General features: G+C 40.7%; 2 protein-coding genes across 2 annotated transcripts in view; one reads left to right on the forward strand and one right to left on the reverse strand.

Annotated features, from left to right (window-relative positions):
• Positions 1–23,775, forward strand: part of LOC145442888 (ribosome maturation protein SBDS-like) — a 397,416-nt gene that overhangs the window by 108,013 nt on the left and 265,628 nt on the right. The gene's annotated exons all lie outside the window — the stretch shown is intronic.
• Positions 1,807–19,968, reverse strand: LOC145442467 (D-galactoside-specific lectin-like). The gene is made up of 5 exons (XM_080320385.1): positions 18,391–19,968; positions 12,560–12,624; positions 12,443–12,503; positions 6,638–6,743; positions 1,807–2,081 (listed from the first exon to the last, which is right to left on the reverse strand). The coding sequence occupies exons 1-5, from the start codon at positions 18,470–18,472 to the stop codon at positions 1,907–1,909; spliced, it is 489 nt and encodes a 162-aa protein (XP_080176511.1). The 5' UTR covers positions 18,473–19,968; the 3' UTR covers positions 1,807–1,906.

Here is a 23,775-nt window from a genome sequence, read left to right on the forward strand (position 1 = left end):
TGTTTCAGTAGTTACCATGTCTCATAAGTTTCATTGTATAAAATGAAGTTTCATAAGTTTCCATAAGTTTTCATAAGTTTCCATAAGTGTCATAGGTTTCCTAGCACAAAATAACAGCCCCCCTACGAGTTGCGCGCTGTATCATCGTTGGCTAATTTGCATGTTAAGACTCGAGTCCAAGTCCAAGCCATTGTGGTGACTGTTCAGTTTCAAAGTAAAGTCTTGCTAAACCCACTTTTTCTAACTCTGCTTGGTGATGTCGAATGTTCTGGATTCAGAATATACTAATCTTTCTCACATTTAACAGCTTCTGCTGGTCGCATTTTCAACTACCAGCACTAATAGACACAATAGTAGTACAAAGCAACGCGTGCTAATCTATATGAGATATATATGTAGGCCAGTGATGAGCGTATTGATTTCTAAGAATCCTAATCCATCCGACAGCTCGAGTCCATGAGGAACTCTCCGTCGGAATTCAAACAATCTCACCCAAAAATCCATGAGAATCCGAATAATACCGTCATGAATCCGAAAAATCCGAATAGAACAACTTTTACGAAGAATGCTGTTTGTACATCTGAGCAGAGTGGTCTTTAATTGTTTTATATTGACATGAAATCAAAAGTCGCGTCTGGTCAGAACTATCCAAAATATCCGAAGCAGAAGTTTCAACTATCCAAAAATATCCGAAACAAAAGCTGCAATAGAATCCGATCTGACTGTTTCAAAATTGAGCAAAATCCGTTCCGAACCCTATCCGAGTCTGTCCGATGCACATTACTGGTGTAGGCCTGCCATATTTTCAGAGCCATAAAATAGGACATTTTCTTCTTCGCGCCAAGTCGGCAAAAAAGGTTATACATATAAAATATAAGAACAGGAAATTTAATCAGAGTAGTCGCATCGCATTTTGTCAGCACATCGTGAAAAGATGTGAAAATACCATAGCTGTTTATGCAGGGTAAACCATTTTTTTTAATATTCGCTGTGTAATCACCTAAACGTCTCGTTGAAATGGAGGACAGTTACTTTAATTGAGAAAAGAGAACAAATCCTCCTGAAAGACGACATATATTAGCCTACCCCTAGAGCAGGGGCGAGTATCAGATGGCCCGCGGCGGGATTCTGAGCAACCCGCAGAAAGTGAAAATTTAATATTGCCAAATTCTATGCGTCACAGAATGAATCCAAGTTTGCCGACCCGAGAAAGAGGGTCATGAAATTATAGTTGTATAGGTATTTTTTCCGGTCTACATACATTTGCGAGCAAACATTTTTGACCATAATCATTAACCAGACAAGACTGCGTTCCAATATAACTGATGTTCATGTGCACCGTGCAGGCTTTACTAAAGGTTTCTACATCTGACATGCAGCTGGGGTTAAAAGAAGTTGTTGGGAATTTGATCGACCACAGATGTCTGTGACTTCAACAGCTATTGACGTAGGCTACAATAGGTTAATATATTCATTTACTACTGTTTTGGTGTCTATGCTTTAATTTGGGGTTTACGTTAAGTACGATTTAATCCTTGTAGGTGGATATATACGCGATTAATGGGTCGATTATGTAATCCGGCCCGCCAATACTCCATTCTCCCATATCAGGCACGCAGACCGGAAGAGTTGCTCGCCCCTGCTCTAGATATATGTAAAGTCTTGATCAAGCCACAACAGTTGTCATAAAGCACAATTAAAGAGGTATGGTCGAAAAACGGGAGTCGCATAAAATGTACATATTTCAGCTCCACTTCATTCCTATTTATATGGTGTCGGAATTATGCTCGAATACACGACTCCACCCGAAGCCAAACAATCGATTCAAAATAGAATCGCCCAGGGTGCTCAATTCTACCGAGCCCTGCTCCTCATGCATATGCAAATGCGTCCGTTATACAATCAACTAATTGCAAAGGTACTGAACATCCAGGTATTTCACGACAACGGGACACGGATCTCCAAACAATTCGTTGCCCGCTAGCAGTTGACAGTGGCGCTTTCCGTTGCACTCCTTTGCGACCGTTTCTAGACTGTTGCTGGAGCGGCAATCGTGGCTTTCAGGTCCGTGGTTAGGACACCTGTAAACCGATGTGTTTGCTCTTAGTCACGGGCACGATTTGCATGTACATTGTACAGCCTCTTTAAAGTCGTTTCATTATAATATCACGGTATAAGTATTGCTACGATAGCTTACCATCGTTATTCAGACGTATCGCGCCAAGCGTGCATTCAGCTAAGTCTTGCTAGTGGTCTATTTACGTTATTGGTTAATGATATGTTTAGTAACTATCTGCCTTTCTACAGGCGTAATATGTGATTAGTGGGGCAAGTTTTTGTAACTTTCTTACAGCTTCCTAAATACTCAGAAGTTATGTAGTATGGTGTTTAAAGCAGTTTGGAGGAATCTTATATTGCAACTTTTTGGAACTTTTCTCAATTTTTTTCATGCGACTTTTCGCAATTTTTTTTTCATGCAACTTTTTGCAAGTTTGTTCGATTTTTCAAACTGAAAACTGAAAATTGAAAATATTTGGCACTATATGTAAATAGATCACTAGAATATTTCACTGTTTAAATTTAAGGTCCTTTCTGATTTGGCGTACTTTCAAGCTAGAGCGCCGAAAATTATATTTTCACTGGATCATTTTTTTCAGGCTGTTCATTTTGTTGAAGTCGCCAACTCTGGGTTTTGCTACAGTGCCTTGTGTACGGATCGATTCGAGTATCGCATACCCTAATATTATCAAGGAAATTTTTTATAAATGCAACTTTTCAGTGTAACTTTTATGAAAAATAAATGCAACTTTCGACGGATTTGACTGCAACAAAATCTTGCTCTAGTGATTGGTGTCAGTATAGTTAGTTTAGAATTGTTGCCAGACTAAATTGTTAAGATTTGCATCTCAGCCAAGTGGGCTATCTGATTGTTTCATGTAACATAGTTTTCCGTATTACTTCCTTATTCAATCACTGAAAGAAGTTTGTAACAAGTGCCTTGGCTAGTTGGTCAACGAATATATTCAAAAGAAATACAAAGTCGAAGTGTAAGACACGTTGACGACCGGCAAACCTTGCTGCGTTCTTCAAGTTTATTCCTGGGGGAGCCGCAATAAGTATAGTTAAATTTACGAAATATGTTGATTGAACTTGGGCATATAATGGCCCTATACTGGTACGGAACTTACTGAATTCGTGACGGTAAACAGTCTACAATTGTAATCATCTGCGGTCACGCGTCATACGTCACACTTTCCATTTGGCTAAAGGCAATTTGACGGTAATTTTTCACCGGCTTGCCGAGCGCGAAAGTTGATAAAATTGGTATCAATCGAAAGCTATTGGGTTCTGATTACGATACTATGAATTTTATTGTGCTGATGTTCCTGAAGTCCCTCAAAATCAGCTTTTCATTTTGCATTGCAACGGAGTTTGGGCACAATGCCGTCTGGACTACGATGCAGCTCGGAGCAAGGGCGCACGAGAGTGAGAGTGTGAATACTCAATAGCTTGCGAAACAAAGGCCAATACTCTTGTGGTTTACGCTGCTCCTCATTGCTTCCCGATAGCATTGTTGCGTCACAATACCAAGCTCAGTTACAATAAATACTCGAGACTGATTTTTGGAGCTTATAGGACAGGGGTGTCAAACATACGGCCCGCGAGACCATTTCTGGATAATTGAAAAAGACGCATGCTCAGATTGCTCAGTTTTAGCAATGGTTTGTATTTATCATATAACATTAAGAAAGCAATCAGTCAGACGCGTTGTAGCGCTTTGCTCTCAATTCTTACGTGTGAATGCTGCTACTCAGCAGGAATGAAAAGTACACAGTTGAATTTAGAAATTCGAGTAACTGGCATCTGCCGGATGGTAATATGATACTCTTGTTATTGACATCGCATCTCGCTGGTAATAGACACAAGTGACGACCGAACGAAATTACACTTTGTTAGTTCGCGAGATTTTATCTCAGCGTGGGGCACTGGAGATTGTAACGACATGACGACAGTCATATTCCTAACCGACCCAGTTACTATTATATCACGATATTCGTGGCAAGGAAATCCACATTCAAAAATGGGAAAAATTAGAAGAGTGAATACCGAGTGCCGAATATTCAAACGAAAATGGACCGAGAGTTTTTTCTTCATAGAGTTGGACGCGAAGCCAGTGTGTTTGGTTTGTAATCAGCAAGTTTCTTTCCTCAAAGAATATAATATTTGACGCTACTACGAGACTCATCATAAAAAGAAATACGGAGATTTCAAAGGACATTTACGAAGTAACAAAATAAAACAACTTGAGACCCGCCTGCCGGTCCAGCATTCCATGATGGCAAGCTACCATATTTCCTATGAGTTGGCTCGGACATCTAAGCCATATTCTAATGGAGAGGTAGTATAAACGTGCATGTTGAAGGCCGCGGAGGTAGTGTGCCCTGAAAAGCGGCACGCATTTGCGAATATCAGCCTTTCAAGACGCACGGTCACAAATAGAATAGCCGACCTATCAAATGACTGGGAAAGCGAATTAAAAGACAAAATTAAATCATTTATCGCATTTTCAGTGACGATAGATGAGAGCATCGATGTCACAGATGTTACCCAGCTGGCCATATTTATTAGGGGTGTTGATCCGTCGTTCCAAATTACTGTGGAATTGCTTCAATTCGTGCCCATGACCAACACTACAACAGCGAATGACATTTTCATCTCACTCATTGGAGCGCTGGACAGGGCGGGGGTAGACTGGTCCCGTGCAATCAGCCTGGCTACTGACGGTGTACCGTCGATGGTCGGAAAGAAGACTGGCGTGGCCACGACATTCCGGCAGAAGGCACGCATCGCTAACGGCGGTCAAGACGTATATTCCTTTCACTGTGTTTTGCACCAGGAAGCATTATGCTGCAAATCTCTAAAGATGAACCATGTTATGAGTGTGGTTGTGAAAACCTTTAATTTCATCAGAGCGCGCGGATTAAATCACCGCCAGTTCGACGCAGTCATCAGCGAAAATGACGTCCATGCTGCGGTCTACCATATAACACTGATGTGCGGTGGTTAGGTAGAGGCGCAGTACTGAAGCGATTCTTTGAGCTGCGAGGCGAAATTAAAGAGTTAATGGAGCATAAAGGACGCCCAGTATACGAACTTCAATCCAAGGAATGGGTGTATGATCTTGCTTTTATGGTTGACATTACGCAACACTTGAACACGCTTAACACTAAATTGCAGGGGCGCGTTAAGATTGTGACCCAGTATGAAGACGACATACGCGCGTTCAAAATGAAACTGTCACTGTGGGAGGCTAAGCTTTCCAGATGTGACCTGGAACATTTCCCGTGTCTAACGGCTGTGAGATCGAGTGCACCATACTGTACAGGCGCGGGAAACTACAAAGCAAACATAACAGATTTACTGCAAGAGTTTGAACGGAGGATTCAAGTCTTCCCCAAGCTTAAGAATACATTTGCCGTGTTTCGATCGCAATTTACAGACTCTTGGAAAACGACTTGGAATGCCCACAAGATCCAGCTTTAAAAGGAAATAGTCTTCCAACAAGTACTGTGTCTAGCTAATCACAATATCGATTCTCTTGTCGCTGAAAAGTGTTGTCAGGTATCGGTATCGTCCGCAGCCCATAGTACAAAATAGAATGAAAGTGATAATCCTGATACTATTTTGTTGCATTTGTATTTCCTATGTATAACATTACTTCTTTTTCCGCCAATGTTAGAGAGCACAGCGTTGTACTGACGTAAAGTTCGTAAAATAGTTTTAAAACTCCATTGAATTCATGCGGCTCGCGGCCTCTATTAAATTTGAAAAGTGACCCACGATCCGTTTGAGTTGGCGACCCCTGTTGTGGATCTTACCAAGGTTCGTTTGCGAATGCGTTTAGCGTCCTCTTTTTGACGCTATCATCAGTGGTGGCTTTTGGGGTGGGCGAGGTGGGCGGTAGCCCGCCCCTCCCTGGTCGAAGGGCCCCCCCTATTTGGATTATGCGCTTTTTTCAAGGATAATAACGAATAAACATGGAAATACGTGTACCAAGCAAGAATATGATTCCGTACAGATGTGTCAATCATCATCAAATCTCTGCATTTGTTATAAAAGTCCAGTATCCCGATAATCATCACGTCTCTGCATGCGGTAGAATTACTTAGTTTTGATGTAGTCTATCTTTGCACACATGCAAAAATAGACATGACCGAATCCAGCACCTGGCCAAACCTTGCCGGGGTGAAAGATCGATAATAATAACAGATGCGAAAGGGGGGTCTGGGGGGCGGAGCCCCCCTGTAGTTACGGTTGGATACTTAAAGGCCCCCCCCCCCGGTAAGTCTCGCGCAGCCCCCCCCCCCCGTTCGTAGGGCCACCACTGGCTATCATAATATGTTTTCATGACAATGTGACTATGTTGTTATTGCATATTCGAAAACTACCTAAACCCTAGAGTATTGTACACATAGATAGTTTACGCAGTTACTGCCAGGAGGTAACGATGAGACATCGAGTTCGAGGCTACATTTTTCGACAAAAGATAGCCTTCGCGCGGCACCGAACCTGTCAGGGGTTCGCAGTTGGCAATCCCTTTTAAATATATGATATAATAAATACGGTATGCACTCACTCATTCTTTTCGATTCTTCCATACAAAGCATTCACAATGGTAATGTTCAGTCCTCTTGGGCAGGTTATATTCATCACTGAGTACTCACAAGTCCGAATAAGTTTCGCTGAAACAACGATGATATAACAGTAACATACAGGAAAATATGAGTTCTCAATTTTCAATGGTCATGCAAGCTACTTGCATATTATTGTTGCACGGATTGCTTTGGAGACAAGACGAAAAGCTTTAAAAATGGGTCCGTATTGAATTACACCCTCCATGGCCCTCAATTGCACTTCAAAGTCACTCCCGATGTCCATTTCTACACCAACCCAACATGCCTACTGATGGTCGAACAGTAGGCTATAGTTCAGCCACCTGCTATGATTTTAGGTACGGTCACTCCCACTTATCAGAGGTGGTCAGCAATGTTAGGATGACTCGTGTCAGACTCGAGTCACATTTTTCGTATGACTTGACTTGATTCGAGTCACTTTGCGAAAATGACTTGACTTGACTCGGCGTTTCATAAATGCGGATTGTTTCGTGACTCGGAGCAAAATTTACGAGTTACTATCCAGTCATCAAGTAATCGGTGTCGACAAAAATCGCTTTACCTCACAAATGTTCGGATTGTTCTTGATACGCTGGTGTGACTTGTTAGAGCGACAAATCTCATTCATTCAAGGATTTTGCGTTTTGCCAATCCTCCATAGTTTTATGACAAACATTGGCCGCACACAGCGCACGTTGTCGCAGTAGTCAAGTAATTATATAGGGTTGTCATCAGACATGGGGTGATTACTTCACGAATGTAATCGATTGCGATTACGATTACTTGTGAATCCCGCGATTACGATTACGATTACGATTACAGCAAAATCAGGAAGTAGTCGATTACGATTACGATTACATTTCAAAAGTAATCACGATTACTCACGATTACATTTGTTTGGCTTCTAATATATTGGAGATATTGGAAGACAATATAAGGCTTGCGATGAAGATAAGGTCTAATGAGATACCAACTTTCTTTATAAATGATACGTCATTTGCTTGTTACGTCATAATGCACCCATTGCCCAACTATATGCAGGACTATTCGTCGCAGCCAACGACTTGCATTCTTGTCAGGTCCGTATCTGCCACACCCCAAACTCCTCAATGCGACCGGGAGCGAGCTCTAAGGGGACTCAAAAGTATTTCGTAAATCAACATAAATTATAATAGAATGTTTGCAAGAGAGTTAATTAACTTGAAAATTTTCTTCGAGCTAATGTCTCTAAATAGCTTGATTTTGAAATGCATACCTCTCCCCCTCAAGAAAAAAAGCATGCATAATTTATAAGAATATGCATTTCGGTGGCCGTCATTACCCCGGTACGACGCACCAAAAGACGTATGCAATTTCGGCCAACATGCAACTCCACAAAGTGTGCTACAAAAGAATGACATTGGCCAAAACTTTGGGTATGTGTCCATTGTCAGTAGCCGCGCTCTGTGGGCGTGACGAATAATCCGGTCCCTCCAATCTGAGCCTCAACAATGCAAATGCTAGCAGGGGTACTCACCGAAGAATGAAGACATGACAATTTGTGTGTGCGTCTCACGAAAATTTTCTTATAGTCTGCTACGTTTGGGCGAGTGCAGTATCTTTTGATTATATAAAAGGCGGGAGGTCACGAATTAACAACATACAATAAAGTAATTATAACAACATACCAGATGCTATAAGTATGAATTACGTGCCCCCAGCTCTACCGGTAAATCTGAATGAATAGCAATATAATGCAATTACCAATATTAAGGCGAAATTCAGTGATCAACTTGAAAACTGACCACTATGGGGCCCCAATACCCAGGGTTGTAATGACTCGAGTCGCGATTTTTTGGTGACTAGACTTGACTCGAGTCAATTTTTGTATTGACTCGACTTGTACTCGAGTCATTTTGCATGACTCGAGACTAGAACGGCCAAGACTGTCATTCCATGTAACTTCGAAGAATAGTAAAGTTACCACATTATTTGTATTTCGTCTATCATCATGCAGTCCTGGTACATGGAAATAGGGCCGTAAACTGTGAAAACTGATAAAAATTACTATATTATGAATACGATCCATTCTATATCACTCGAGCAGAGTTGAAAAAAGTGGGCAAAACCGGACTGATCTGAAAACTGATCTGTGAACATAACGACTTGGACTCGTAGTCTAGTCAAACACTATGACTCGGACTCGACCCTATACTAGCTGACTTGGACTAGGACTTGACTCGGGGGTGAATTGAAAATGACTCGACCTGACTCGTGTCAAAACTATAAAAGTGACATTGACTTGTGACTCGCAAGATTGTGACTTGGTTACAACCCTACCAATACCAACGATTGGAGTGGGGGACGAATTGCTGTTTTGGTCCTGATTGTACCTAGAACCCACGCTAACGTGGTGTATAAGCGGATGGCTATGGCGACAGGTATAAATGTTGCGTGAAGAATCGTGAAATAACGATTGGCGCCCGTTTCAAGTAGAGTCATATGAGAATAAGATAAAGTGAACTTAAAATTCTACCTTCCACTTAATACAGATACTGCAAGGTGCCGTTACGAGAAACGGCAAAGAACGGCACGGTTATGATATATATCAGCAGCTGTTGCTTTTAACCATCGTAATGTTTTATTTGACGTACGTATACTACATAGATAGGCCTACTGCTCGCCAAGCAGCAACGGTCAAACTGCGTATATCTAGGCATACCCAAACATCAATACATAAGTTACTATTAGAAACTAGGCATAGAAACTAGGCAGAGTGGTAATTATTATCTTGCTGCGAGGTAGCGGCGTCTGGAGCGTATTGATAACCTGCTATGCGTCATGGCTTACACTGTTCTAACAATCACACAACAAAGTACATCGAATATAGCCTATTTTTACTACGTGTGGAACTGTGGATACTGGATACTTCTTACGCAAGGACGAGCAAAGCTAATGCTTGTGACGTAATAATAAGAAGTGGCGTTTGAGAATCAACCATTTGCGCTATCAATAACCTGGTAGAATATCTCTTCCTTGTTCACGAATGTTCGGTTATGTCATATTCATTGTACAAATAAAAAGTAATCGTCCTTTCACAAAGAAATCGATTAGATATGCGAAGTAGTCGATTACGATTACGATTACTTTGGATTTTTTTCGAATGTAATCGATTGCGATTACGATTACTTGAAAATGTTGTAATCGTCGTAATCGATTACGATTACTAATCGCGATTACCCCATGTCTGGTTGTCATACATCCTGAATTTCCCGGACATGTCCGGAATTGCACATAAAAACTTCGTCCGGGAGGAAATTCTAAAATATTCCTAAATGTGCGGAATTTTGAAGGCTTGGAATAGGCTACAAAAATCGTAAACCAACATTATTAAAATTATTTTTAAGAGGATTTACGCTATTTGAAATTTTTCTTCGCGCTGCGATCAATTTATTACAACGTATTGATATTAATATTGGGACCACCCACCGCCCTCGCAAAAAAATGTAATCAAAATGAATAAAAATAACCATCATTTACTGAAATATGTCTAATTGTAATCGCAATTATAAGATAATGGTATATTCCTAGAGTTGGTTGAGGTCGTTTGGATGCTTTAGTTTAGTCAAAGACAGTTGTTCTAAACCTGGTGGTCGTTTGCCTTTATTCTGGGGATCACGAAAATGTTCAACGATATCACCTTCCAAAATAGACCGTGAGTAAGTCTGGGCAGGCTGACTTTTTTCTTAATCAGTCTATCATTTTTTGAGCTTGACCGCGGAACATTTTCAAATTGGAAATGAGCTCGCAGCCACAATAGGTTGTAAACCACCTGATGTGCGATCTACTGGTGTATTTTAAAGTAATAGATACATATAGTAAGCCGGAAGAATTTGCATCGATTACCATATGATGGGCCCAAGATTAGTGCTTTCTTTGGGCGGAAGGAGGCTAAAGAAAGGTTGTTTCGGGCCTTTTTACAACACTCAAACAGATAACAGCACCGACATAACAGTATAGCAGGGCTGTCAAACACACAACCGGTGGACCTGAACCTGATAACGGCCACCAAGCAGACGACTTCATCTGGCCCGCGAAGAAACCGGTTGCAGATCCACGTAATAACCACAGCTAACATTAGAGATGGCCCAATTCAAAACCTATGGTCCACTTCACTCCTGTACAGTCGCTAGGCGAAGCTTTGCTAGTGTGACGTCATACTGACTGAAAATGTGTTAATACCTCATTGTAAAATCCTTTAGTGAACGCTAAAGAGTGTCCGGAATTGTTCCACAAAAATATGGTAACCCTAAAGTAATATAATAACAAGGTATCTATCTCTGTTCTACAGACTGGTCATTGGCGCTAGGTGATCACTAGGGCAAGTTTTTGTTGCCGTCAAATCTGAGGAAAGCTGCATTTATTTTTCACATAAGTTGCAATAAAAAGTTGCATTTATTTTTCATAAAAGTTGCACTAAAAAGTTGCATTCATCGACAAGTTGTTTAAAATTATTAGGGTATGAGATACTCGAATCGATCCGTATCCAAGGCACAGTAGCAAAACTCAGCGTTAGCGACTTCAACAAAATCAATAGCCTGATAAAATTAACCCAGTGAAAATATAATTTTCGGCGGTCTAGCCTGAATGTGCGTCAAATCAGAAAAGACCTCAAATCTAAACAGCAGTGAAATAATCTAGCGATATATTTACATATAGTGCCGAATATTTCCATTAAAAAGTTAGTTCCATGAAAAATCGAAAAAGAACTTACAAAAATTTGTATGAAAAAAATGGAGAAAAGTTGCAAAAAGTTGCAATATAAAAATCACACATACAGCTTAAAACATCATACTACATAAATTCGGAGTATTTAGGAAGCTACCGGAAGCTGTAAAAAATGTTGCAAAAGTTGCAAAAACTTGCTCTAGTGATCACCTTAACCAAATCTCTTGTATAATCTTGATCGAATATAGTTTACAAGTTTATGTTACTAGTCAAGCATGGGCACAGGCTTAAATTGCATCCCATAGATATGCAGTTGGGTAATGCATCATATCAATTCGTTTCCCCTATCTGAAGTTTCGTATTCTATTCTCTATTTTGACGGATAGTTAAAGACTGAGGGGATAAAAACAATTAGGTAGTTTAGCCGTACTACGCAGTCTCGAGCTATACAGCGCCTTTTTGCACGTATATTTAACTCCGCATTCATCCCTCGATTTTCAGTACTACTTGAACAAATCTGTTTTGAGTTGACATCACTTTCACGATTGAAATTGTCACGGCAACTGCGTGAAATGGTCCCTGCATACGCGGTAAATAAATTTATTTCGCAGATTGCACCCATTTGTAGTGTCATTTTAGTCATTAGTTTGCACTAGTCGCGAAGATATATCTTGCGATTTCAAAGTTATCGCCCCCCGTCGATTCAACTTCCAAGATTTATGCGACACCTCGATCAAACATACTTTTTGAAACCATACTTACTTGAGTAGTTTCACACCTTTTCTGCGTTCACCTGAAGCAGTTTTGACTTGTCTTCGGAACTGCTACTTCTACTTGAGAAGAAACTCTGACAGTCACCTTTGTTTGTTTATTGGATTATTTTTATCACCTAATCAGGTCGTATGCGCCACGATAACGAATGTTGTAATCTTCGTAGGTCTCCATGCTTTCCACTTCCGTTATTTACACACTAGACTACAGCGTCCCAGTGATGACATAACGCTTAAATCGCGACCAAAGTGCATATTTCGAATAGACTGTACGAATGGCTAGCCCATCACCTGATTCAATGTCAGCCAGTCTTCGTAAATCTTTCATGATCTCGTCCATGGTCAATGAGCCCTGCATGGAGCAACTATAGGATTTCGTAGTAAGACTAAACACCATCTACAACTCACACTGCATCCGCCTTTGGAATGAAACAGCCATTTCCCGTTGTTATAAGTTGAGTAGCAGAGTCTCCCTGAAAATCCACAGTTTTCATGAGTTATTGATGCATATATTTTCGCTACATATCTGAGACAGACAGCGGTCGCCAAGGTCGAAAAAGCTAGAAGTGGTTTCGTACAATTAGGATTGCATTTGAAACAATGGGTGTTTTAAAATATTTTGTTATTTTTGTCTGTATGAAATCATGGCTAAAGTACATGTTTCGAACAAGGCATTTCAAGGAGTTTGAATTTGAATGCAAGCACACGTACAATTCGCAGTTGGTATAGAATCATCATATGAGATTTCGATGCAGTCACGACTCACGACGTCGTGAGTTACATCTTCTCAATGAAACCAAACGTACTCCAAAAAAAGACTACTATAATCCGGAGCTTCGGAGCAGTCGTGAATTTGAAACTGCTTAAGCTCCAGCTCCGGAGCTCGTAGTTACCACTGCTCCGGCTCCGACAATTATCAAATAGTTTGGTTGTAGCCATTGCAAGGAACCGTCATTTTATGTAAAGTCCTGTGACGTGATAATGACGTCGTCTCGTCCGTCGATGACGCCACAGCCACACGAGAACGCACTTTACCCCGTGCCATTGCTATGTACAATTGTGCACGTACACATTGTACAGCAATAAAACAGTGACGTGGCCTTTTCATAATGGCACTGCGCACGGTAATATCAACCATACAGTCTAATTTAATCTTGGAATAGTGCGATTTTTTTCAAGTGTAACTAACAAGCCATTCGGGATACAGAACTTCAGAATAGGGCGAAACAATAACTTCATATTGTTAATTGTATTCGCTAAAAGCTTTTCGACTGACTCTCATCAGTAGGGAACGTCAATAATATAGGAAATCAAATTCAGAAATGAGTTCATGTCGCGACCTTATACGCAGAAATCCACTTTCTACCAAATACGCAATGGTTTCAGATTCGATGCGCTCGTTACTAGTCAAGTCCGCCCATCGTCGATAAAGTTGGAATATAGCAGGTTCGCCTTCAAACGAATCGAATAAACTCAGAATTAGTGCCACTGAGAATCTGGTGTTGCATCAGCATTTGACAACTAAGTTCAACGCCGTGCACGATACGAGTCAAAAACGAATTAAGCCCCAAGCTCACAAGTGAAATTGCGCGACAATTCAATAACACGAGTGTATCAAGCAGACAAGAATGAATACAAACAAATTGATCATCAAAAATTGGAATTGATGATTACTAGGGCAAGTTTTTGTTGCAGTTAAATCCGTGGAAAGTTGCATTTATTTTTGAAAAAAGTTGCAGAAGTTGCATTTTGACCACATTTTGCTCGGTTGACTAGAAAAAAAAGGTCAATTTTCCGGCTCAGCTCCCGCAATACCCGTATAAGCGTTACTCCGGTGCTGATTTACGGTGTTTCAGTCGAATTTGACCGTGTATTTCACCAAAATCGAAAATACTTTCATGAAAAATCGAGAAAGTTGCAAAATGTTGCAAAAGGTGGCATGAAAAAAAATGGACAAAAGTTGCAAAAAGTTGCACTATAAGATTCCTTCAAACAGCTTAAAACAGCATTCTACATATCTTACGAGTATTTAGGAAGCTGCCGGAAGCTGTAAAAAAAGTTGCAAAAGTTGCAATAGTTGCAAAAACGTGCCCTAATGATTACAAATTGCCCTCTTATATCCAACACCAGGGGCAGGGATTTCGGACGTCGCATAGACCAACGCATCGCGACAATTATATGCGGACTATAACGACGTTCTGGGCTGGTTCAATGCATTTCCTCATTTGCGTTGGCAAATCGTTACTGGAGTAAACGATTCGTAAGCATACACAATAACACAATGTCCAATTTGGCGCTACAATTGACAACTATCAACAAGAGCGTGCATTTGCTCATACAATTCCGAAAGGAAACCGTGTTTCTCGGCGTGCGACAGGGGTATGCAACTATGAGCACCTCCAAGTCGACATGTGCAGCAAGGTCACGTTTTTATCCCCTGGCGTCGCTTATGTATTCGTCTCATTACTCATTAGTTAGATTGTTCAGCTCACAAAAGCATCAATCCCGAACCACACAATTGAGTATCGGTGTTGTGCTGATGACGAAATTGCGGATATGACGAATACCCATAATATGCAGTCACTTCTCACATATGAGTTACATCTTCCCAATGAAACCAAACGTACTCTAATACAAGACTACTACCATCATCAGGCAGAGGAGCATAGAGTGCAAGAAATGAGTTGTTTGAGCCAGGATTGTGACGTCATATGGTGGTGTTTACGTCAGTGTTCAGAGCTAGCGTTCACGTGAACAATAACCAGAGTTAGCAACACCACTATAGCAGTGGTTCTCATTCGGGGGTCCGCGAAGCATTTTCAGGGGTCCGCGCAACCTCCTAGTTTGTAAAATGGCTGCCAACCTAATTAGTATTTTTTTAATTAGAGAAATCAGGAGGCATATAGTTTCGCTTCATAACTGCTCATACTTCAGGACGCACAGAAACAGAATGGCCGTCTCAGAACAAATACTCTACTGGGCAAACTCATTTTACTGCCAATAGCCTACTGATACAAACATATTGCTGTTCAGAGATGTTTTGTTGGGGTTTTCGAAAAAGTTTTGTTGCAAACATTCTTTTTCTCTTGTGATATTCATAACCGCCTTTCCAGAAAAACTTCAACATAAGCAGGTAGATAGAAAAGACTAGGCTGGACGTTATATGTTCTGTTTCTCAAGCTAGATGCCATATATATCATGCCTAAAAGTGTCACTTGCAGCTTTGCACCTAATTATTACATTCACCACCACCTATCTTTGTGAAAATGGATTTTGGGCACTCGTTCATATCTAATCAACGGCGTAGATTTTCAAGACACGACCTTGTATTTTAGCAAATGCAGCTACAGAATTGGTATCATGTTACTTTCAAAAAATGTAATTTATTGCTAATTATCACTGTGACTAGCCTTTAGCTGATATTTTCACAAGACAGACGGTTCAACGATGATTGAGCTAACTTTGAACTAAAGCTAGAGGGGTCCGTGGGGGACTGTCACGGTCCAAAAGGGGTCCGCGAAGACGGGAAGGTTGAGAACCACTGCCTTATAGGAACCAGGGCGGAATAATATTAATCCACAGGTTTGTTGAATTGAGAATAATGCTGGCTGCGAATATGCCTCTACCGCTACTTCAACATTATCAGCATGGCTGGCATAAATACCTATAATGTTGTACGATATTCATTGATTCTATGTGCCCTTCTTTTTCAAATTTAATGGTAGACTACTATTGAAGGTGAATGCAACCTTGATTACTATAGTGGTCAGAAAATAATTGCTATTTTGGGAAATAACAATCAGCCTCAACACTACATTCATTGAAAATTTACACTGCTGTCTCACTATACTGCTACGATTCCCAGTTATATAGTTGTTGTTTGTGGTATTCATCGTGTTTTCAGCTGCAATGGGCATTTAAGCCAGGCAGATATTCTTTATTAGGATTCTGTAGCAACGGACTTGTAGCACGGCCCACTTGTAGGCCGTTTTAAGCTGTATAGTTACACTGCAATAAAATTAGCCGGTACCCATCTACTAGACCAGGCCTGGGGAAAATGCGGCCCGCGGGCCAAGTGCGCCAAGGTCAAAGGTCAAAGGTTACTTGAAATTGCACATATAAAACCTAACTTTTAATGTTGTTGCGTGGACTAAAACCATAGGATATATAAACTGAGCAGGAAATTCGTTTACTATCAAGCCTGTTCATTACCATGCCGCGATTACGCAATACCTCACATGCCTAATCTAGATTCAAAGTAAAGTCAATCTAGCAAAGTATGCCGTTACAATTAAAGTCACAGGAAGTCACCAAACCTTCTTCGTTGCCATTGTCACATTACGCATTCCTGACAAGGTATGTGTTTCAAATTGTTACGTGATGCGTTTCCAAATCTCTAATTCGTAAAACAAGTCAATCAATGCCCGTGGTTTCTATGAGTAATGAGTATATCACCACCCATGAAGGATGTTTAAAAAAATATAGCCGAACGTTGAGATTCAAAGAAGGGTCCCAGGACTAAATGTTTGTTTTCTATACCCGTCTTTTTAGTAGTTAGAGCCGAGCACGTCGGCGTGTTTAAGGAATATAATTCAAGTCGGCTCTATGACAAAAACACGAAGACATACACTCGTCGCTCAAGAGACGGCGAATTTCAGAATAACTGCAAGCTTGGCTCAACAACAAGACTATTTCGGCAAGCTGCACACTTCTCGGAAACCAGCTACCAAGACAATAAGCTGTATAGTATCTCCAGGACCGTAACTGCCGCACCCCAAACCCCCAATTGGAGGGGGCGAGCCCGAAGGGCGCCCAAAATTATTTCGTGAATGAAAATAAATTATAGAGTATCTTATTTTTAATTTATGCGACTTCTTTCAAATTTTTCTCGCGCCTTGCGCGATTTAGAGATCAATGGATTCTAGAATTGGGCATTCCAGCGTCATGACTGCAGTCATTACGGCGCCACGACGCACCAAGATATATGAAGTTTAGGCCAACACGGGATTCCGAGAAGGCACTGCAATTGCAACTGGTGATCAAATTAACTAAGTAAAGGGAAAAAAGCTCGACAACGAGAAAACCTTGGCCGAAAACCATAGGCAATAGTTACCAGTGAAGAAATACCAGTTAGGAATCGTGTGCGTCTTTTACTTTAGTATGCTTTTGATGATTCCAATATCTTTTCACATAGCAGATGGGAGGTCAAGAAATAACAACATGTAACGAAGTAATTATACCAACGAGCCCTCCCGAATATTTCCAAGACAGCACCTCACTCAGATCTAGCAGTAAAACTGAGTACGTGGGCTGAAAGAGTTTAGAAAAATATAGCAATATACATGCAATTACCAATATTATTGACCGCGATTGAATCATGAATCATGAAAACATTCCGCGCTTGGCGCGATTAGGGCATAAAATATTGCCACCTGTATAGTGTATACAAGAAATCTTGCTGAGAAGTGTGCATCCCAGCCGATGAGGTGTGGTCTGGGGGCGAAGCCCCCCGGGGGTTTGGCTTATAACTCTATGGGGGGAGACCAACGTTCGGGGGGCTGACGACGGGCTGTTTCGGCCATCCCAAATACATTTTAATGTATTGATAGAAAAACGCGGATAGGGGTTTAAAGAGAGTTCAAAATGTATCATGTTTAACGTTGTTTCAAAATATGACGACAAACAAATATTTTTTTTGGGCAATAAACCGTCACTTTCTCATTCCCCAATATCAACACATCCACTGAGCACCATTTAGTGTAATTCACTGCTTTCAATTTAGAAATAAACCAATACACTGGAGAATACAGCTAAAATTTCTGACTCGGCCCGCCAACATATTTTCAGCTTCTCATTTGGCCCGCGGAGAAAAATAATTGCTCACCCCTGTACTAGACCACAGGGTCGGCGATTTTCAGCATAAAGAGAGTCATTTCAACCCATTTACCATCACATAAAACCAACTGAGAGCCGCAAACTCTGTGTCATTACTACACTGACGATGACAGCACTTACAGTTTATTACACTTATTCTATAGGTTAGATCAGAGATTCTCCACTTCTCTCAGCGATCCCAACATTTTATCTGCGGAAATAGTTAAGCTGCTACAGTATCACCAGTATATCCATCCACCGTTATGGTAATAAGATACGTCCGCTTTGAGGTTTAAATCTTCACAACGTTGCCACTCTCACTTCCAGCAAACCATTATAAGCTACAATGTCTGTGGCGAACTCACCACTATTATCGGCATTCACTTTTACCATCAGAAGGATTAGCGCCCTGCAGACTACGACAGGAAGCACAGCATCAGCTCTCATGTTGCTCGCTGTTTGTTGGCCAGCTAGATGCTGAATTCAATAAATCGCTTGACTCTCATTAACTGCGCAGTAGGAATCGGAAATGAAGGTGGCAACGCGTTGCACCATTTGTTACGCATTTGGCGACAGTTGGTTCCCGGAAATGGGACGCTTAACGCGGGAGCCGCAGCATGCTAGGTTTACTCATCTTACCATAACTCGCTGATAGAGTATGAAGTTTAGTCACATTTCAGATACACTCCTAACAAGAAAAGGTTCAGAGTTCAGAAACCGCATTCTCGGGGTGTAAATCTAATATGTTACATAACTTGTTAGCGACTAAACAGCATTGGCATTCCAATGTAAATATTGCAAGGTATGATCTAATCATCATTATCAATTGGTCTTCCTCTTTCTCTATGTATATTCAGCAATTGCTGGCTTCGTTCTTTCAATTACTTTTCAGAGAAACGGTTCCGTTACATTCATGGTGTGTAGAGATTTGTTATAAATCCTACACGGCTACACCTACCTACGTCCCTACGTGCTCTCGTTCCCTCTTACCGCATTTGTGCTTATTCTAATTTGTTGAGTGTAGGTACCACGATGTAATTCTGAGGTAGGTTCTGTTCTCGTGCACCACCGTAGGGGTGTGAATACCAGCGTTGGGATGACTCGAGTCATGACGATTCAGGCTCGAGTCACTTTTTTTCGTGTGACTTGACTTGACTCGAATCACTTTGCAAAAATGATTTGACTTGACTTGACTTGACTCGGCATTTCAGAAATGTGGATTGACTCGTGACTCGGAGCGAAATTCACGAGTCAATTTCAATCATCAAGTTACGGTGTCCATAGAAAGGGCTGATCTTGCGTCTATTCGAATTGTTCGCGATACGCTGGTGTGACCTGTGAGCGTGCGAGCAATCACTCAATGATTGTGCGTATTACTGAGCCTCCATTGTTCTGTCACAAATAAATTGACCACAAACGAAGTATTTGGAGCTTACAGCTTACGTTGTCGTAAACTAGTAGTAAAGTAATCCAATAGCAAATATTTATCTCTGTTCTCTATACTTCTCACTGTGGTCAGTACCCCCATTAACCAAACTTCTGTATGATTTAAATCGAACTTTTATATAGGTCATAAGTTTATTTTACTCGTCGACAGTCGGCGCGGACCTAAATTGTATCTCACAGATGTGTAGGTGGCTACTGCATTGCATTCGTTTCAACTATCTGAGGTTTCGTATTCTATTATCTATGTTGGCTGGGACTGTTAGCGCACGCGTACGGCTTTGCATTGTCTCGTGAGATCTCGGTGTTTTTAATTTAATTGTCTCGTCTTTTGATCATCATCATCATCAGTCGTTTTCTCTCCCTATGTATTCAATTGCTAGACTCGTTTTCGTTATTACTTTGCTGAACAGACGGTTGGAAACTTCTTGGGATAACGCATCGTTGTAAATCCTACTTTATACCAGACATGGGGTAATTAGTAATTACTTCACGAATGTAATCGATTGCGATTACGATTACTTCCGAATTACGCGATTACGATTACGATTACGATTACAGGAAAATCAGGAAGTAGTCGATTACGATTACATTGGAAAAGTAATCACGATTACTCACGAATACATTTATTTTGCATTTTAGAAGTTATATTGGAAGACAATATATGGATTGCGCTGAAAAGGCCTAATGAGATAACAAACTTCCTTTAAAAAAGATGCGTCATTTGCTTGTTACGTCATGTACTCATTGCCCATTTTTATAGAAGACGATTTATCGCACCCTACCAATTGCATTCTTGCAAGGTACATGACTGCCGCACCCCAAATTTCCCAATAGAGTGGGGAGCGAGCTCGGAGGGAACTCAAGAGTATTTCGTAAACCAACATAAATTATAGAGTATTCTTGAAAGATTTAATTAACTTGAAAATTCTCTCTAGATAAGCTTGATTTTGGAATGCATACGTTTTTCCCTCAACAAAAAAGCATACATAATTTATAGTAGGCATGCATTTAAAACAAATGGTTGTTTAAAACACGTTGTTAAAACACAGTGTTTTAAACAAAGGCTTTAAAAAAAAACTAAATTGTGTTTTTTTAAGTTATAAAATCATGCCATAATTGTGCTAATACTTTCCACAATCACCACCCGATTTGGCCGACGTACATCGATATGAGATGGTTGGAACCCCTCAAATTAGTCGGTTCAACAGTTATAATACAGATATTTCGTCAAAGGAGCTATATTTACGCTATAATTTCAATTGTCAATGTCAATCCACATTGGCGACGTCAAGGCTTGAAAAAAAACATGTTTTAAACAAGGGCATGTTGTAAACATGCTCGCTTTAAATCTATTTTTGTTTTAAATGCAACCCTAATTTATAGCAATAGGCATTTAGGTTCCAATCAATACCGTGCCACGACATACCAAAAGACATATGCAATTTCGACCAACACCCGACTTCACGAAGTGTGCTACTAACGAAAGACCTTGGTCGAAACTTGGGGTATATGTCCATTGTCAATAGCCGCACTGGGTGGGCGTGACTAATAGTCCAGTCCTTCCAATCCGAGCCCACAATGCAAATGCCACCCGGACACCCACAAAGCCTTAAAGACATGACAATTTGTGTGTGCGTCTCACGAAAGTTTTTCTTTTAGTCTGCTACGTTAGGGATGCAACAATATCTTTTGATCACATAACATACCGGAAATCACGAATTAACAACATACACTAAAGTAATGATAACACGATAACAGACGTTATAATTATGAATTACGTGCCCCCAGCTCTACAGGTAAATCTGACCATCGGGGGCAGAGAGAGAGAGAGGAACAAAAATTGATAATAATGTAATGCGATTACCAATGTTATTGACGAAATTCAGTCTTCAACTTGAAATTATCCCCCATGACCATGACCCAAATATAAGCCCATGACCATGGCGGCAGGTCGCAATGTTGAGTTAAGAATTATGAAATAACGATTAGCGCATGTTTCAAGTAGTGTCATATGAGAATAAGATGAAGAGAACATAAAATTCTGCCTTCAACTTAATACAGTAGCCAACACCCAACACCTCAATCGCACGGATTTGGTTTTTATGACACAATAAACATCAAATCAAGAGGGATCCCGTCTGCCGGCTAATTATTAATGTATTATGTATATCAGTGGTTCTTAACCTTTTTTCCTCCAGCGCCCCCCTTTCAAAAATTATCGTACTTCAGCGCCCCCCACCACCATATTGTAGGGACTGTAATAAAGACAATGCGTTGGAGGGAGAGCCGTAACAGCACTTTTTCAGCCCCCCTAAAAACGATACTCTTGCGCACCCATAGCGTAATGAACAAAACTTCTGGGGGTTTCGCGCGATTTCGATGGTCAGCAAAGTTTGTGTGGCCTGGTCGCCCTAGGCGACAAATTCTCTACAATGCAAGAATGAATAGATTGTAATTGCATATATATGTCGCTGTAAACTTTTATCCTCTCGACCTACATAATCAGATTTACAGCATAGCGCTTAGCGAGCTGTTGTGTTGGAAATTTAAGCCAATGTAATTAATAATTAAACATATTCGGGCGTGCCCGTTGGTACCATTACTTCGATAAATGATGTTATTTTGTCACCTCTGGTCCGCTATATGATCGAAAGATATTGAAACGCATAAACGAATTAAAATACTAAAGTAATCACACGATTCAAAATTGGTATTTCTTCACTGCCAAATAATTTTTGTCTAATGGATGTTATTTGTCCTGTGGGGTGCAGATTGCGACGGCATGATAATACGGAACGAGTGATTTAAGCAGCTATGGCATAGCTGCTATGCACAATTAGACTTATATACATCGAAGTTTACGGTCAACATATGGCCAATCCTCTTCGGCTAAGGTTTTCTCGCTGACGATCTTTTGGCACACTTCTCGGAGTTTCATATTGGCCGGTACTTGGCGTGGTAATGGCCGACGACGAAATGCCTATTTCTATTTTCTATAATTAAGCGTATTTCTTCGTGGGGGAGTCGTCAAAACCTGATGTGTAATTTATGTTCATTCACCGAAATAATTTAGGGCACCCTTCGAGCTCAAAATTGAGGGTTTGGGTTGCGGCAGTTTCGGTCCTGGTAAGAGGTCGAAGTCCAGTCGGTCTTCTCGGGACTTAAGTATTGGAAGTATTTCACGCTCGAGGACCACTCGACTATAATAAACCATATGATAATTGTATGTGGGATATTTAAGATCAAATCAAGGTTTTTATAGCAACAATCGGGTACGGTCTCATACCCTGTGGTTCAAACCACCCCGAATTCACATCTGCGAACAGCAATAGAGTGAAGGTAATGGTATTGGATTTTGTTTTAGTGCTTTGTGTGACTAAAAAGTCAACTGAGAAAGAGAATGGGATGCATATATCTGATCACATTGAATTTAGTACTGTACCCAGTTATTAATTCAAACATGAATGTATTCCAAACAAAGCAATTCATATTATATAACGTTCATGTGAGGTTGTGGACCACAACACTAGATGGTATCATTCTTTATGATACGATGAAGAAATATCCTGACGATTTAATTTTTTAGCTCTCAAATACAAGCATATTTATTTATTCATTTCGTGCACAAAGCTTCGAAACAAATTTTATGTACAAGGGGCTATCACTCTCAAAAGTGATATACGGTGCCTCCTTCTTCGATTTCCGCACGCTGTGCGCTGCAGGATATGGTACCTAGTTCGAAACATTTTATTGAAAATAACCCTAGCAAGCGTGGCGGCAGTGTTTTAACGATAAATTTGCGATCTACAAGTACGCGCAATTCATTTACATGAATTATATTCACCCACTACATTTATGTAAATATATGTATCAAACATCGTCGCGTAGCGCGACCAAAGATTTCAGGAATTGGCATATTTTGTGGAATGTTAATTTGCTATGAATACTCATTAGGGATATGTCCTACTACTACATCATCTACTGCGAAGCCATTTCTCTTCAGAGCCCCCGTATCGCCCCCCTGATCCCAGCGCCCCCCATATCGCCCCCCGAGCGTTTCCGCCCCCTTCAAAATCGCCAGCGCCCCTTGGGGGCGCTGGAGGCAAGGTTAAGAACCACTGATGTATATCAATTTCATTGATTGGTTGAATAAGCATTATTCGCTGACTACGTACGGTCGCACGTGTAGTGCAGAGGTGGGTAAACTTTTGAGCTCGCGGGTCGCATTCAACATCTGAATCCATTCGCGGGCCGCACTATATGAAATTTGGATTATAATCCAAAACGCAATATTGGTATTTGAT

This window comes from Botryllus schlosseri, chromosome 7 (assembly GCF_051294905.1).
Source record: "Botryllus schlosseri isolate E-star chromosome 7, Bs_hap1, whole genome shotgun sequence".
Lineage (NCBI taxonomy): Eukaryota > Metazoa > Chordata > Ascidiacea > Stolidobranchia > Styelidae > Botryllus > Botryllus schlosseri.

What these genes read in the sequence shown, in the direction of transcription:
- LOC145442467 (XM_080320385.1), bottom strand. Translation starts at nt 18,472, where the DNA reads ATGAGAGCTGATGCTGTGCTTCCTGTCGTAGTCTGCAGGGCGCTAATC. An exon ending in ACTGGCTGACATTGAATCAG is followed by an intron (nt 6,744 to 12,442) that starts GTGATGGGCTAG and finishes TCGTTGTTTCAG; the next exon opens with CGAAACTTATTCGGACTTGT. An exon ending in GGAAGAATCGAAAAGAATGA is followed by an intron (nt 2,082 to 6,637) that starts GTGAGTGCATAC and finishes ATCGGTTTACAG; the next exon opens with GTGTCCTAACCACGGACCTG.